The 13983-nt window shown below is 47.1% G+C and overlaps 1 protein-coding gene across 1 annotated transcript in view; it reads right to left on the minus strand.

The window, feature by feature from the left end:
- Kif5a (kinesin family member 5A) overlaps positions 1–13983 on the minus strand; it is a 38291-nt gene that overhangs the window by 16389 nt on the left and 7919 nt on the right. Inside the window, exons 2-10 of the mRNA XM_021173508.2 lie at positions 5726–5813; positions 5566–5639; positions 5052–5156; positions 4569–4617; positions 3471–3526; positions 3228–3315; positions 2863–2987; positions 1073–1177; positions 786–934 (exon numbers count right to left, since the gene is read on the minus strand). Of these exons, the coding sequence (XP_021029167.1) occupies positions 786–934; positions 1073–1177; positions 2863–2987; positions 3228–3315; positions 3471–3526; positions 4569–4617; positions 5052–5156; positions 5566–5639; positions 5726–5813 (839 nt within the window). The remainder of the gene's footprint in view (positions 1–785; positions 935–1072; positions 1178–2862; positions 2988–3227; positions 3316–3470; positions 3527–4568; positions 4618–5051; positions 5157–5565; positions 5640–5725; positions 5814–13983) is intronic.

Genomic DNA, 13983 nt, shown 5'->3' on the forward strand with positions numbered 1-13983 from the left:
TGTGTCTATGTGTGTATGTGTACCTGTGTGTGTGTCTATGTGTGTATGTGTACCTGTGTGTGTGTCTATGTGTGTATGTGTACCTGTGTGTGTGTTTATGTGTGTATGTGTGTGTGTCTGTGTGTGTATGTGTGTGTGTCTATGTGTGTATGTGTACCTGTGTGTGTGACTATGTGTGTATGTGTCTATGTGTACCTGTGTGTGTGTCTATGTGTGTATGTGTATATGTGTACCTGTGTGTGTGTCTATGTGTGTGTGTATGTGTACCTGTGTGTGTGTCTATGTGTGTATGTATCTATGTGTACCTATGTGTGTGTCTATGTGTGTATGTGTCTATGTGTGTATGTGTGTATTGTACCTGTGTGTGTATGTGTGTATGTGTACCTGTGTGTGTATCTATGTGTGTATGTGTGTATGTGTACCTGTGTGTGTATGTGCCTATGTGTGTGTCTATGTGTACCTGTGTGTGTGTATCTGTGCCTATGTGTGCCCATGTGTGTGTCTGCCTGTGTCTGTGTGTATCTCTGTGTATGTCTGTGTATGTCTGTGTGTCTCTCTGTGCTTGTGTGTGTGTGTCTATGTGTATGTCTGTGTGTACCTATGTGTCTGTGTGTATGTCTGTGTGTGTCTGTGTGTGTTTCTGTGTGTGTGTATGTCTGTGTATATGTGTCTGTGTGTTTGTGTGTCTGTGTGTGTGGTATGTGTGAGTGTGTGTGTGTGTATGAACAGGAAGGGATGGGACAGCAGCAGTGCACCCGGGACCCTCTGGGGACTCTGACACTGACCGCTGCCCAAACATGAGCGTGGACTTGGTCTCTGCGTCATTGTAGCTGGACGGCGAGCAGCAGATGAACATGGTGGTCCTGCAGTTCCCTCCCAGAGAGTCCTGGAGAATCCTCGTCATTTTACTGTCACGGTATGGCACGTAGCTTTTCTAGAGCAGGAGCAGACCGTGAATGTGAAAATGATTTCAACTGGATAATAAAGGGCAGTGCTGCTCCCTGGGGATTGGGGCATGATTAGAATCGGGGAGAAGGGGAGGAAGTGGAGGATGGGGGCAGGGGACACTCACGGTGCCCTCCGCCAGTGCAGAGATCACGTTCCCCAGGGCCGACAGTGACTTGTTGATATTCTTTGCCTCGTCCAAAACGGCTCCCTCTGCCCCTGTTTTGCTGACCTGTCAGAGAAGGAAGTACAGGACAAGTGTGTGTGTGGGGGGGAGGGGAGGCTGGCTTCCTCCTCTCCACTTAGAAAAAGAGGGAGAGAAAGGAGAGGGGGGATAGAGAGAGAGAAGCTTAGCCCTTTCCTTGGCTCACCTGAGCCCTCTTGCCGAAGCTCTCCTCCCTCCTTTGTATCAACTCCATAAACTATTAATGACTGGGAAATTCAAAGTCAGAGGGCGAATCGGTGGCTGCCAGGGGATGGGAAGTAGGGAAAACAGAAGCACTCTAGGATTCGGCAGTAACGGCAGTGTATCATATTGAGAACAAACTAACTTGTGGATTATTTGGGGGCGAGGGTGGAAAGAGTCTCACCACAGAGCCCAGGCTGGCTTCACACACGTGCTCATGTTGCTCCTGCCCACTGACTGCAGGGATCACACGTGACACCGCCATGCCTGACTCACGACTGTTTACTCGTATGTGCGGGTGCTTGTGTGTGGAGGTCAGAGGTCAATTTGGGGTTGTTCCTCAGAAATTGTCACCTTAGCTGTCTTTGAGTCTGGGCCTCTCACTGGAACCTGGGGCTTTCCGGTCAAGCCATGCTGGCTGGCCAGTGAGTCCCCAGGGTCTGCCTGCCTCCACCTCCTGGAGCTGGACTTAAAGGTATGCACCACAACGCTCAGGTTTTTACACGGGTGGGGGAGACTGAACTCAGGTCCTCCCACTTGTTAACAAGCACTTTCCCCAGCCCTGTGCTTTGTTTTGCTTGAGACAAGGTGACTAGTCCAGGCAGGCCTCGAACTCCCTACGTTGCTAATGATGACCCCCCTGCTTCCATCACTGAGGAGATAACAGGCGTGTACCAGTATGTCCTGCTTATGCAGGATGGAGAGCAAACCCAGGGCTTCCTGCTTGCTGAGTAAGCACTCTACCAGGTGAGTTATGTTCCCAGCCTTGGAGTATCAGTGTGTGTGTGTGTGTGTGTGTGTGTGTGTGTGTGTGTGTGTGTGTGCATATGAGAGAGAGAGAGACAGAGACAGACAGAGAGAGACTGGGTCAAGGAGCATGCACAGAATGTGTGTGGTTGGAGGACAACCTCAGGTCCTCAATTTCTACCTTGTTTACCTTGTTTAAGGGTGGGTCCCTTCACAGTTCACTGCCAATTACACCACCTCCCTCTGACTGTAGGAGCATCCCTCTGTAGGAGCACCGCTCTGACTGTAGGAGCCCTCCTTTGACTGTAGGAGCACCGCTCTGACTGTAGGAGCACTCCTCTGACTGTAGGAGCACCGCTCTGACTGTAGGAGCACTCCTCTGACTGTAGGAGCACTCCTCTGACTGTAGGAGCACTCCTCTGACTGTAGGAACACTAGAATTACAAACCTGAATCACCATGCCTGGATGTATGTGCCTTCTGGAGACCTGGCCTCAAGTCCCAGGGCTTGCATAACAAGAGCTTCACATACTGAGCCATCTCCCTGTGATATATTTTAATGGTGAAATATTTGCTTACTACTGGGGAGGGCTTGTGCTATTATCTGTCTGTTCCTCCCAAGTGCTGGAGTGAACGGCGTATTGCTACCACACACGGCCAAATTTATTTTTCTTTCAAATATAGTTTTTAGAAAGGCAAACTTTCCCCGCAAGGACTCCTTTGCAACCCCCCCATTCCCCCCCACCTTCCTCCCGAGATCCCAACCTTCTCGCTTCCGGCCAGATCCACGAGGTACAGCTTCCCGCTGAGCTTCTGCTCGGTCTCTACGTTCTCCTGCTTGATGTTGATGAGGAAGATGCTGTGGCTCCGAGAACTGTGCTCATTCATGTCTGCGGGAGACGAGACTCGAGTCCTCAGGGAGCTGCTGCCCTCGGTCACAGAGCCACTGGCTGCCATTCCACCCACCGAGAGAGAAAGGGCACCCAGGCCCGTCCCCACGGTGGCATTTCCCAGGCAGTGGGCTACACAGGCAGGAGGCCCCTCCTCCCCTGCTTGCTTTCCCCCCAAGTGGGCACAGGAGAGAGGCGAGAAGACCCCCAGACCCAACAGCTCTTTATGTCTCCACTTACTGGTGACGGCTACGTGACGGTTGGACTTCCCCTCATCGATCACATCCAGAATCTCCTCTGGGCTGGACACAAAGCGTTCGGTACAACCCTGCAGGAGGCAAACGGTGAGGGCCATAAACTTTGATCTTCAGATCGAGCTGCCCACATACCACCCAAGGGACTTTGGGGGGGGTCCACTGACCCCTCCCTCTCCACACACACTCTTAATGCTCCACTATGCACAAGAACCCACCCGGCTCTCACCTTGACAAACGGCACCCGGTTTTTATCCTCATGCACGGACAGGTTTGTCTTGGTCACTGAAATCAAGACAAAGCAGGGTGAGAGAGACCACGACCCCACCCCTAGGTAACGCTGCAGGCACACTCAAGGTAGGAAGATGCCCCACGAACACCCGAACACCATCTTCACAGGCAGGCCCTACCCCTCCATCCTCCTCATAGGACTGCAGCTGTTATTGGGCTCTGTGTGTTATTGGCCTTGAGCTCATCTCCGACTCTCCCAGGCTTTGAGGGGTTTGGGTTTTTCCCCGTTTTTGTTTCTGCAGCTGGAAACTGGACACTGAACTCAGAACCCCATGCTGGACTTCCTGCCTAGATCCCCATCCCTGATTCTTTCTCCTTCTTTCTCTGTTTTTCCACATCAATTGGGGTTTGAACCCAAGGCCACACACATGCCCGGTGGGCTCCACTACGCACCTCCGTCCCACCCCTTTTGATTTTTTTCCTTTTGAGACACAATCTTGCTAAGTTGCCCAGGGTGGCCTCAAAAAAATCACAATCCTCCTGCCTCAGCTTTTTGAGTAGCTAGGCTTACAGGCAAGCACCATGGCTCCTGACTGAAAAATGTCGGGGGGCAGGGGGCAGAGCAACAGGACTGTGGCGTGGGGAGGAGGCACGTCCTTGGCTTCAGTCAAGCCCACCCTAGTGGCTGGTGTTTAGGTTTAACTTGGTCTGGACTTTAACAACTGCTGTACTCCTGGGTTGGGGATTTAGAGTGGAAGGTGGCCAGCAGTTGTGGCCTTCCAGGAGGGTGTCCCTTTCAAGTTCTGAGAACTGACTGTAAGACTACAGAGGAGTCTCCCACCATCCTGAAAGCAAATATCCCAAGTGATATTATGTCTGCCAATTTTGTTCTGGATGGGCACATTCAGTAATCCTGTCTGCACCACAGGATCTTCTGCACCTTTTAATAAACTGTTTTGTTTTTTTTTTTAAATAAAACTGAAAAAAAAAAAGAGGCATGTCCTGGATGCTCAACTGCAACCACACTATGGATGGAGGTGGTCTCTCTGTTCTCGACCTCCTCACATGCCTGTACCCACAGGGATCAAGCACTCACCATCCAAAAGGTCACGGATCTTATCCAGGTAAATCTCGAAGTAAGATACCTGTTAGGGAGAAAGGGGGCGGCGTGAGAAGGGGTTCTGTTGTTGTTGTTTTAATTTTATTATTTTTTGTGTGTATGAATGCTTTGTCTGTTTGTATGTCTGTGTATCATGTGCATGCATGGTGCCCACAGAGGTGACAAGAGCCCATCAGATCCTCTGGCACTGGTTGTGAGCCACCATGTGGGTGTTGAGAACTGAAGTCAGGTCCCCTGGAAGAACAATCAGTGTTCTTAACCTCTGAGCCATCTCTCCAGCCCAAGAGGGTGATCTTAACTCCAACACAGGAATCCCAAACCAATATGACAGGCACCAGGACAGTGGAGGCTGGGACATTCTTGGTGGGAACTTGGGGTAACCAGAGTAAAGATTCAGCTGGCTTATTCTGGGTCTTCTCCGTCATCATCGGAGGCCCCCAGAAGTCACATGCTGATCACCTTAATGTGGAATTCAAGGTTCTCATCCATGGAGTAGATGTGGTTGAAGATGTCTCGAGCGATCCGGGGAATGATGCCCATCAGCTGAGGGTCGTGCAGCTTCCCCTGAGGAGTGAAGGCATGCCAGAGTAAGGCTGAGGTGCACAGGGAGACAACGCAGAGGGCCCTGGGGACACGGGGGTGAGCAGTGACGTGAGGGGAATCCTCAGTTGGGAGAAGGTCACCACCGTGGCTGCCTGTGAATGGAAGCTGACAGCTGAGCAGCGTCTGGACTATCAGTGCTGCTGGTTTTCTAGATACAAGGAGGACAACTGGAGTCACGAAAGGCAGTGGAAGTGTTGGGGCTGAGAGACGCCTCTAAACCTCCCTACCACATTGTACCTCATTTCATCCTCCAGACCCATCTGCCTCTGACTCAGCTCACCCCCGACTCCTGGATTTCCCCCAATAGAATTATTTCTTGATCTTCTTGACCCTTCCTGGAATCCCTCAAGCCCTGAGTCAGAACCCTCACCTCCATGGTATGCGTTTTCCCTGAGGATGTCTGTCCATAAGCGAAGATTGTGCCATTGTAACCAGCAAGGACGTCTGAAAGAGAAGGCAGAGAAGGCTACCTGGTGGTGGCAGTGGTAACGGTGGACACGGGACATACATCCTGAAGACAACTCCCTTACCTTTGACGATCTGCATGGCACAGGCGTGGTAAACCTGCTCCTGAGTGGTGTTTGGGGGGAAGACGCGGTCAAAGACATATGGCTTTCCCTGGAGGGGAAATAAAACAGGTCAGGCATGAGCAGGAGAGTGACGTGGAAGAGGGATACCTCAGACCTTTCCATCAGCCCGCGCAAGGCATCTCTCTCTCTAGCCCGGAAAACACAAACACACGGGATGGTGGCAGATAAGAGAACCTGTGGAGAGAGGCCGAGTTTACCGCTGACAGGGGGAGTGTGCTGCGTGGTAGGGTCACCAAAGGAGTGTCACATACTTAGGCTGGGTAAGGGGATCCTTGTCTGGATGCGATGTTCTAGCTTCCCACTAAGCCCAAACGGCTTCCTGGGAAATCAGACAGAAAAAGACGAAAGAAAACTGGAAAGCAGGGAAGGATTCATTGACGGTGAAAAAAAACCTCAACATTTACAGATATCTTCCTCTACTGAGCTGTACAGGGGCTGGGGAGATGGCTCAGATGCCAAGAACATGCACTGCTCTTGCAGAGGACCTGAGTCCTGTTTCCAGGGAAGCTTACAAAAGTCCTTAACTTGCTGGGCAGATGTGGTGGCACACTCCTTTAATCCCAGCACTCCGGAGGCAGAGGCAGGTGGATTCTGTGAGTTCAGCCTCATCTGCAGAGTGAGTTTCAGGACAGCCAAGGCTACACAGAGAAATCCTGTCTTGAAACATCACCACCACCACCAAGAGTCCTTAACTCAAGTGCCGGGGATTCAGTGCTCTCTTGCGGTCTCCCAGCACTGGGCACGCATTCATACACCACATACACACAGGAAAAATAAAACACTCATCATATAAAAATGTTTAAAAACATGTATTAAGTAAAAGATGCAAAATTGGATGGGTGACACAGGTGTCGAATGTTCCCTGGTGTGCAGGAAACATGCATGGAGGGCCACTGTGCAGACAATGGCGCAGTGCCATCGTTCTGAAAGAAAAATATGAAATCAGAAATGGGGGTGCCCCTTTAAGGACCTGTGACTCAGGGGGAGAGCGCTTGTCTACCATGCACAAAGGCAAGCACAGGAACAGCAGTAGAACGGACAAAACAGATCATCAGAGCCAGGCAATATGCTGAGAACCTCTACGATTCGGGGAACTAAGCAAAGACCTTCTACTCAAACGCAAGGTCGGCTCTCTGCCGTCCTAAGTGACAGATACCTCGGCTGCGTCTCCCTGCCAATCAGACCTGTTGAATTATTGCTCTAGAGTCAACCTGTCCAACTGAAATGTGAGCCTCTAGATCAGCCCATGGCAGAGCTTGGGAGATGAACTTTAAAATAAAAAAAAATTAGAGAAAGTGCCACAACCTCTGCCAAACTAAAGGCGACTTGGCTGGAGTCAGACCTACAGCTGCAAGCGCCCTCCTACAAGCCCAAGGTAGATTTGCTTATTTTGGAAAGGGAGACCATGAGAGATGATACTTTGTGACCATGAGAGATGATACTTTGTGACCATGAGAGATGATACTTTGTGACCTGCGTTGCTTATGTTATATAATCGGTGGTAGCATTTGTTTATTGTTTTGGCTCTTTGTGTATATTTTTCAGATGGTCTCACTATGAAGCCCTGGCTAGCCTAAGTAACTCATGGTTGCCTTTGAACTTTCAGCAGTCTTCCTTCTGACTTTCAAGTGTTGAGATTACAAGGCCTTGATTAAATTATTTAAGGGCCTGGAGAGATGGCTCAGTGGTTAAGAGCACTGACTGCTCTTCCATAGGTAGTGAATTCAATTCCCAACAACCCCACAGTGGCTCACAGCCATCTATAATGGGATCTGATGCCCTCTTCTGGCATGTAGCATACATGCAAATAGATCACTCATATATACAAATAAATACATGGTTTTTAAAATTAAATAGGAGCCACTTAGGAATCTTATTCTTTTTCAAATTAATTAATTAATTTTTATGTAAGTGAGTACACGGTCGTTGTCTTCAGACTCACCAGAAGACAGTATCAGATCCCATTACAGATGGTTGTGAGCCACCATGTGGTTGCTGGGAATTGAACTCAGGACCTCTGGAAGAACAGTCAATGCTCTTAGCCATTGAGCCACCTCTCCAGCCCAATAAGTAAATGTTTAAAAAATTTAAAGATGTATTTTGGCTGGCTGTGGTGGCTCATGCCTTTGCCATCTGCACTCAGGAGGCAGAAGCAGACTGAGGTCTACAGAGTAAATTCCAGGTCAGCTGGGCTATACAGAGAAACCTTGTCTCAAACAAACAAAAACAAAATAAAAATAAAACAAAATACACAATTAAAATGAATTATTTTTATTTTTTTAATTATGTGTTTATGTATGTGTATGTGAGTACAAGTGCCCAGAGAGTCCAGAAGGGCATCGGGTCCCTTGGCGCACGAGTTAAGGTGCTTCTGAGCTGTCAGATTTGGGTGCTATGAACAGAAATCTGATCGTCTGATAGAGCAGTATACATTCTTAACCATTGAGCCATCTCTCTGGCTCTATATTTATTCATACACACACACACACTTTTTTGAGACAGGGTTTCTCTGTGTAGCCCTGGCTGTCCTGGAACTCACTTTGTTGATCAGGCTGGCTTTGAACTCAGAGATCCACCTGCCTCTGCCTGACAGGGGTTAAAAGCATATGCCAACACTTCCCTGCTTATTTAAAATGTTTTAGTATCTCATAACTACACACTAATATTCCATTACTGAAGACAGCACTCACATTGATTGCAGGACATAAAGAAATCAACCTCAAACCGACCACGAAACTTTCTCCCTGCTAGCGAGCTTTCACAGTGCAAGAGGGTTCTATTCGTGCTTCTGGGGGGAGGAGAAAACAACAGTGGTCTCACCCAGTACTTGAACATTTATGCTACAGTTCTGATGTGCCAGGCAACATGTGCACAGTGGTGCGATAAGAGGACAGTTGGTGTCGGGATCCCCACCGGAGGGGAGGGGAATTCACACCTGAAACTGTAATCCAGCTCAAAAGCCCATTGCTAAATCCAGCGCTCTACAGGCAGAGGCTGATAGGTTTCTGTCAATTCGAGGCCAGCCTGGCCTTCATAATAAGTTCCTACAAAACAGGAAAGTCAGGGCCACATGAGACCCTAGGGTGAAACCTGCTCAATGGACTTGTCTTCCACAGCATTCTAAATATTTATATTTATTGGCCTGAGCTTCTCCCAACCTTGGCCAGAGGATCTTCTTTTTAAGTGGGTTATCAGTTAAGTGCAGAGATTTGCTAATTAGTGAAAGTACTAGGAAAAGGTACTGTATGCTCATCCCTAAATGGGATATTTGCATCAAACCCCCCACATCTTACTCCAGACTCAGGGAACCTTGAGGAAGAGGAGCAGAAGATGTCCGAGCTGGAGGACGGGGAGAACTGTGAAATGCTTGCTGTCTTCTGGCTGTGACTTGCCTGTCTCACTCAGAGCTCACAGCAGCTCCTATCAGCCCAGTAAAGGCAACAGGATCTCTGGTTGTTTGAGGCTAGCCTGGTCTACATAGTGAGTTCCTGGCCAGTCAGTGCTACATAGTAAGATCCTGTCTCAAAAAAGAAAAACAAACAAACAAACAAACTTTGGGCGGAGAGATGGTTCAGTGGTAGCATCAGCTGCTCTTCCACCGGACCTGGTTCATTTCCCAGCACCCCTCTGGTGGCTCACAACTCTCTGTCACGTGGGATCCAGAGGATCTGATGGCCTGATGGCCTCTTCTGGCTTCCATGTGCACCAGGCATGCACGTGGTACAGAGATACACACATGCAAAATACCCATACATGTCAAAAAAAATAGCAAAATTAATTTTTAAACTGGGGCTGGAAATGCACCATTGGTAGAATGCTTGCCTACCGTGTTCCTGGATTTGATCCCCAGCACTGAATAAAGGAGGTGTGGTAGCTCATGTCTGTAAGCCTAGCACTGTGGAGGCAGACGCTAGAGGATGACCTCAAGCCCTCCTCAGCTAGCCAAGGACTTCACAAAGCAAAAGACTGAACAAAAAAAAAAAATTTTTTTTTTTAATTAAATCTGGCTTTTGGTTAAAACCAGCCGGAAGCACTTATCTGGCTGCTCCATGATCAATGCATCCAGGGGGCAGCGGGGATGAGAGGCTTTGAGAACACCTGCTATAGCAAGGGCAGGACCCTGGGCTTGATCCTGTCACCAAAATATCAAGTTACACTTAAAAAGGATGATGCCAGGAGATGGAGTTCACAAAGGAGAGGAGGTGGGGAAGCAGCTCCTTAATGGGGCGTGGCAGACCGGTTCTAGCAAGTCATCCTGCTCCATTAAGTGCTTAAATATTAATACTCTACACCAGGATTCCGGTGCTAGGGATGCGGTCTGCAAGATCACTTACTGAAGTGATAAGAGATGGACAGAAAGAAAATGTTCACTCCAGAGGTCTGTATTAAAGAAAACCAGCACCCATGGAAGGAGTTACAGAGACAAAGTTTGGAGCTGTGATGAAAGGATGGACCATCTAGAGACTGCCATATCCAGGGATCCATCCCATAATCAGCTTCCAAACGCTGACACCATTGCATACACTAGCAAGATTTTGCTGAAAGGACCCAAATATAGCTGTCTCTTGTGAGACGATGCCGGGGCCTAGCAAACACAGGAGTGGATGCTCACAGTCAGCTATTGGATGTATCACAGGGCTCCCAATGGAGAAGCTAGAGAAAGTACCCAAGGAGCTAAAGGGATCTGCAACCCTATTGTTGGAACAACATGATGTACTAACCAGTACCCCGGAGCTCTTGTCTCTAGCTGCATATGTATCNNAAGATGGCCTAGTNGGCCATCACTGGAAAGAGAGGCCCATTGGACTTGCAAACTTTATATGTCCCAATACAGGGGAATGCCAGGGCCAAAAGAATGGGAATGGGTGGGTAGGGAAGTGGGGGGGTATGGGGGACTTTTGGGATAGCATTGGAAATGTAATTGAGGAAAATACGTAATAAAAAATATTAAAAATTAAAAACAACAACAACAAAAAAAGAAAACCAGAAGAAAGCCGAACACCGGCAGTGATAAATTGGAGTGTGGTCCAGTGAGTGTGCAGCATACATGGGACCCTGAGCCCTCATCAGCTGCAGCACAGAAGGAAAGAAGATGGGATGGAAGAGGAAAAAGGAAGAATTTTTTAAAAGATTATATATACATATATGTATATTATACATAACTGTATCTATACATGTATTTATATACATGTGTGTATATACAAATACATATTTATACATACATATAAATATATGTGTGTATTTATATATGTGTGTATTATACATACATATATATGTGTGTGTATGTGTATATGTATGTATATGTGTGTATATATATGTGTGTGTATATATGTATATATACACATATACATACATACATAGGAAGACATGCTAATAGCAGCTATTCTCTGTCAGATAGCCTCCGTTTTTATTTCATTTGATTGTTTTTGGAGGACAGGCCCTCACGCCGTAGTCCCGGCTAACCATCAATTCATGGCAAAGCCTCCCAGCTTAGTCTCCAGAAGGCTGCAACTGTGGAGGGAGCCACCGTGCTGCTTCAGTTTGAGGCTTATAGTTGTGGTTGTTTTATTTTGCCTTTTACTTAAAACTTTTCTGCAGTCTTGGTGACCCAAGTCCCTTCACTTTGTGAGCCTAGTCTTTAAGTCTAAGCTCTCTCTCAAGTCCACTCCTAGCACTCAGGGTGGCAGCAGAGACAGGCATATTTCAGTGAGTTTGAGGGCTAGCCTGGTCTACAGAGTGAGACCCTGTCTAAACAACAACAAAGAGCAGCAGCAGCAACAACAACAAAAATTTTTTCCCAAAAATAAGAAAACTTCTTTTTTTAAATCTGAAAATCTACTATTTTTGTTTTGGGGGACATTCAGTAAGTGAATTCTGGCTTGGAATTCACTGTGGACCAGGCTGGCCCTGAACTCAGAGATCCTCCTGTCTCTGCATCCCAAATGCTAAGGTTAAAGGTGTGAGATACCACACCCTGCCCAGAAAGTCTGAAGTTGATTTCTTTTTTTTTTTTTTTTTTTTGAGACAGGGTTTCTCTGCATAGCTCTGGCTGTCCTGGAACTCACTTTGTAGACTAGGCTGGCCTTGAACTCAGAAATCCACCTGCCTCTGCCTCCCAAATGCTGTGTGCGCCACCACCGCCTGGCTGAAGTTGATTTCTTTTAGAAGATTTATTTATTTATTTATTTATTTATTTATATGAACACACCTTAGCTGTCCTCAGACACACCAGAAGGGGGCATCGGATGTGAGCTACCATGTGGGTGCTGGAACTCAGGACCTCTGGAAGAACAGCCAGTGCTCTTAAGCCCTAAGCCATCTCTCCAACACCAAGTCTGAAGGTTTTAAACAAAGAGATTGTCCTGCAACATGCGTGGGGTGATGTCAGTGCTCTGGAGACAAGCCTCCCAGACCACCCCAGACAGCAATCACTCAGCTGCTCACATGTTGGATGAGATGGATTTTATGTGCTCATATGGAAAGATCTCCAAGGCTCAAAGGGAATTTTTTTTAAAGCACAAAAGAGCATATATCTTATGCTAGCACATATACAAGAGATGTATGTGTGCTGGCTAGTTTACTGTGTCATCTTAGAGGTGGGAACCTCACTTGAGAAAATGCCTTCATAATATCAAACTGTAGGCAAGCCTGAAGAGTATTTTCTTAATTAGTGATGGGGGGTGGTGCAGCTCATGGTTGGTAACATCAGCCTTGGGCTGGTGGTCCTGCACTTTATAAGGAAGCAGGCTGAGCGAGCCTTGAGAAGCAAGCCAGTAGGCAGCATCCTCCATGTCCTCTGCATCAGCTCCTGCTTCCAGGTTCCTGCCCTGTGTGAGTTCCTGTCCTGACTTCCTCCAGTGATGAACAGCCGAGGAAGCATGGACCAAACAAACTCCTCCTTATCTTGCTTTTGGCCATTGTGTTTTATCACAGCAATAGTAACCCTAACCAAGACATCTGCATGTACATATGTGCTTGACTGTAAGTGTATACAATGTATACATGTGTGCAGGTGCTTGACTGTAAGTGTATACAATGTATACATGTGTGCAGGTACTTGATTGTAAGTGTATACAATGTATACATGTGTGCAGGTACTTGATTGTAAGTGTATATGTTTTTGGAAGTGTCCAAAGAAACTGATAGCAGTGTTTTGTTTTGTTTTGTTTTGTTTTGTTTTTTTCTGAAAGAAAGAGGCTAAGGAAGAAAAGTACAAAAGAAGGTTACTTTTCATTATAAAATTTCTATTATTTAGATTTTGTTACATCTTCCTATTAGACTTACTGAAAGATAAGAGTAACAACTGTAAAATGAGCTGTGCAGGGGTGGCACATGCCTTTAACCCCAGCACTCAGGAAGCAGAAACAAGTGAGTTCCATGCCGCAGTCTACAGAGTCATAGTCAGGGTTACACAGAGAAACCTATCTTGGAAAAACAAACAAACACCCAAATTACTAGATGAGCAAGGCATGCTGGTACATGCCTATAACCCCAGTACTCAGGAGGCTGAGGCAGGAGGATTGCCATAAATTCTAGGCCAGCGTAAGCTACATATCAAGGTTGTTTGAAAAATAAATACTAAAACCATTGTAAAAAGATAAAAGTTATGTAAAATATTTAATGGGGCTGTGACTATAGCTCAGCGGTAGAAAGATCTTAGCAAGCACTGGACTCAATCTAGAATCTTCCAGAAGTATATGAACACATATCATTTATGATACAACTTTATAAATTACCTATACATATGCTAAGAATACATGGAATTCTGTGTGTAGGAGCCCACATCTTTAATCCTAGCACTTCAGGGGCTGCAGCAGAAGAACTGCTGAGTCTGAAGTCAGCCTGGGCTACTGAGGGAGACCCTATCTCAAAGGTGGTGTTGGGAAGCCAGCCTGGGCTACTGAGGGAGACCTTATCTCAAAGGTGGTGTTGGGAAGCCAGCCTGGGCTACTGAGGGAGACTCTGTCCTGAAGAAGGGTTTGGGGAGGCAGCAGGTGGCTCATGGGCACACACACTGCCAGACTTGAACACCTGAGTTTGATCCCCGAAACCCACACACTAGATGAGACTGCTTCCTGCAAGTGGTTCTTGGATATCCTGGGTGCCATGGTGCACAGACATGCCTTCACACACATACACCCACAGAATAAATAAATCAAATGTAATTTACACTTTTTTTTTTTTTTTTTTTTTTTTTT

Source organism: Mus caroli, chromosome 10 (assembly GCF_900094665.2).
Source record: "Mus caroli chromosome 10, CAROLI_EIJ_v1.1, whole genome shotgun sequence".
NCBI lineage: Eukaryota > Metazoa > Chordata > Mammalia > Rodentia > Muridae > Mus > Mus caroli.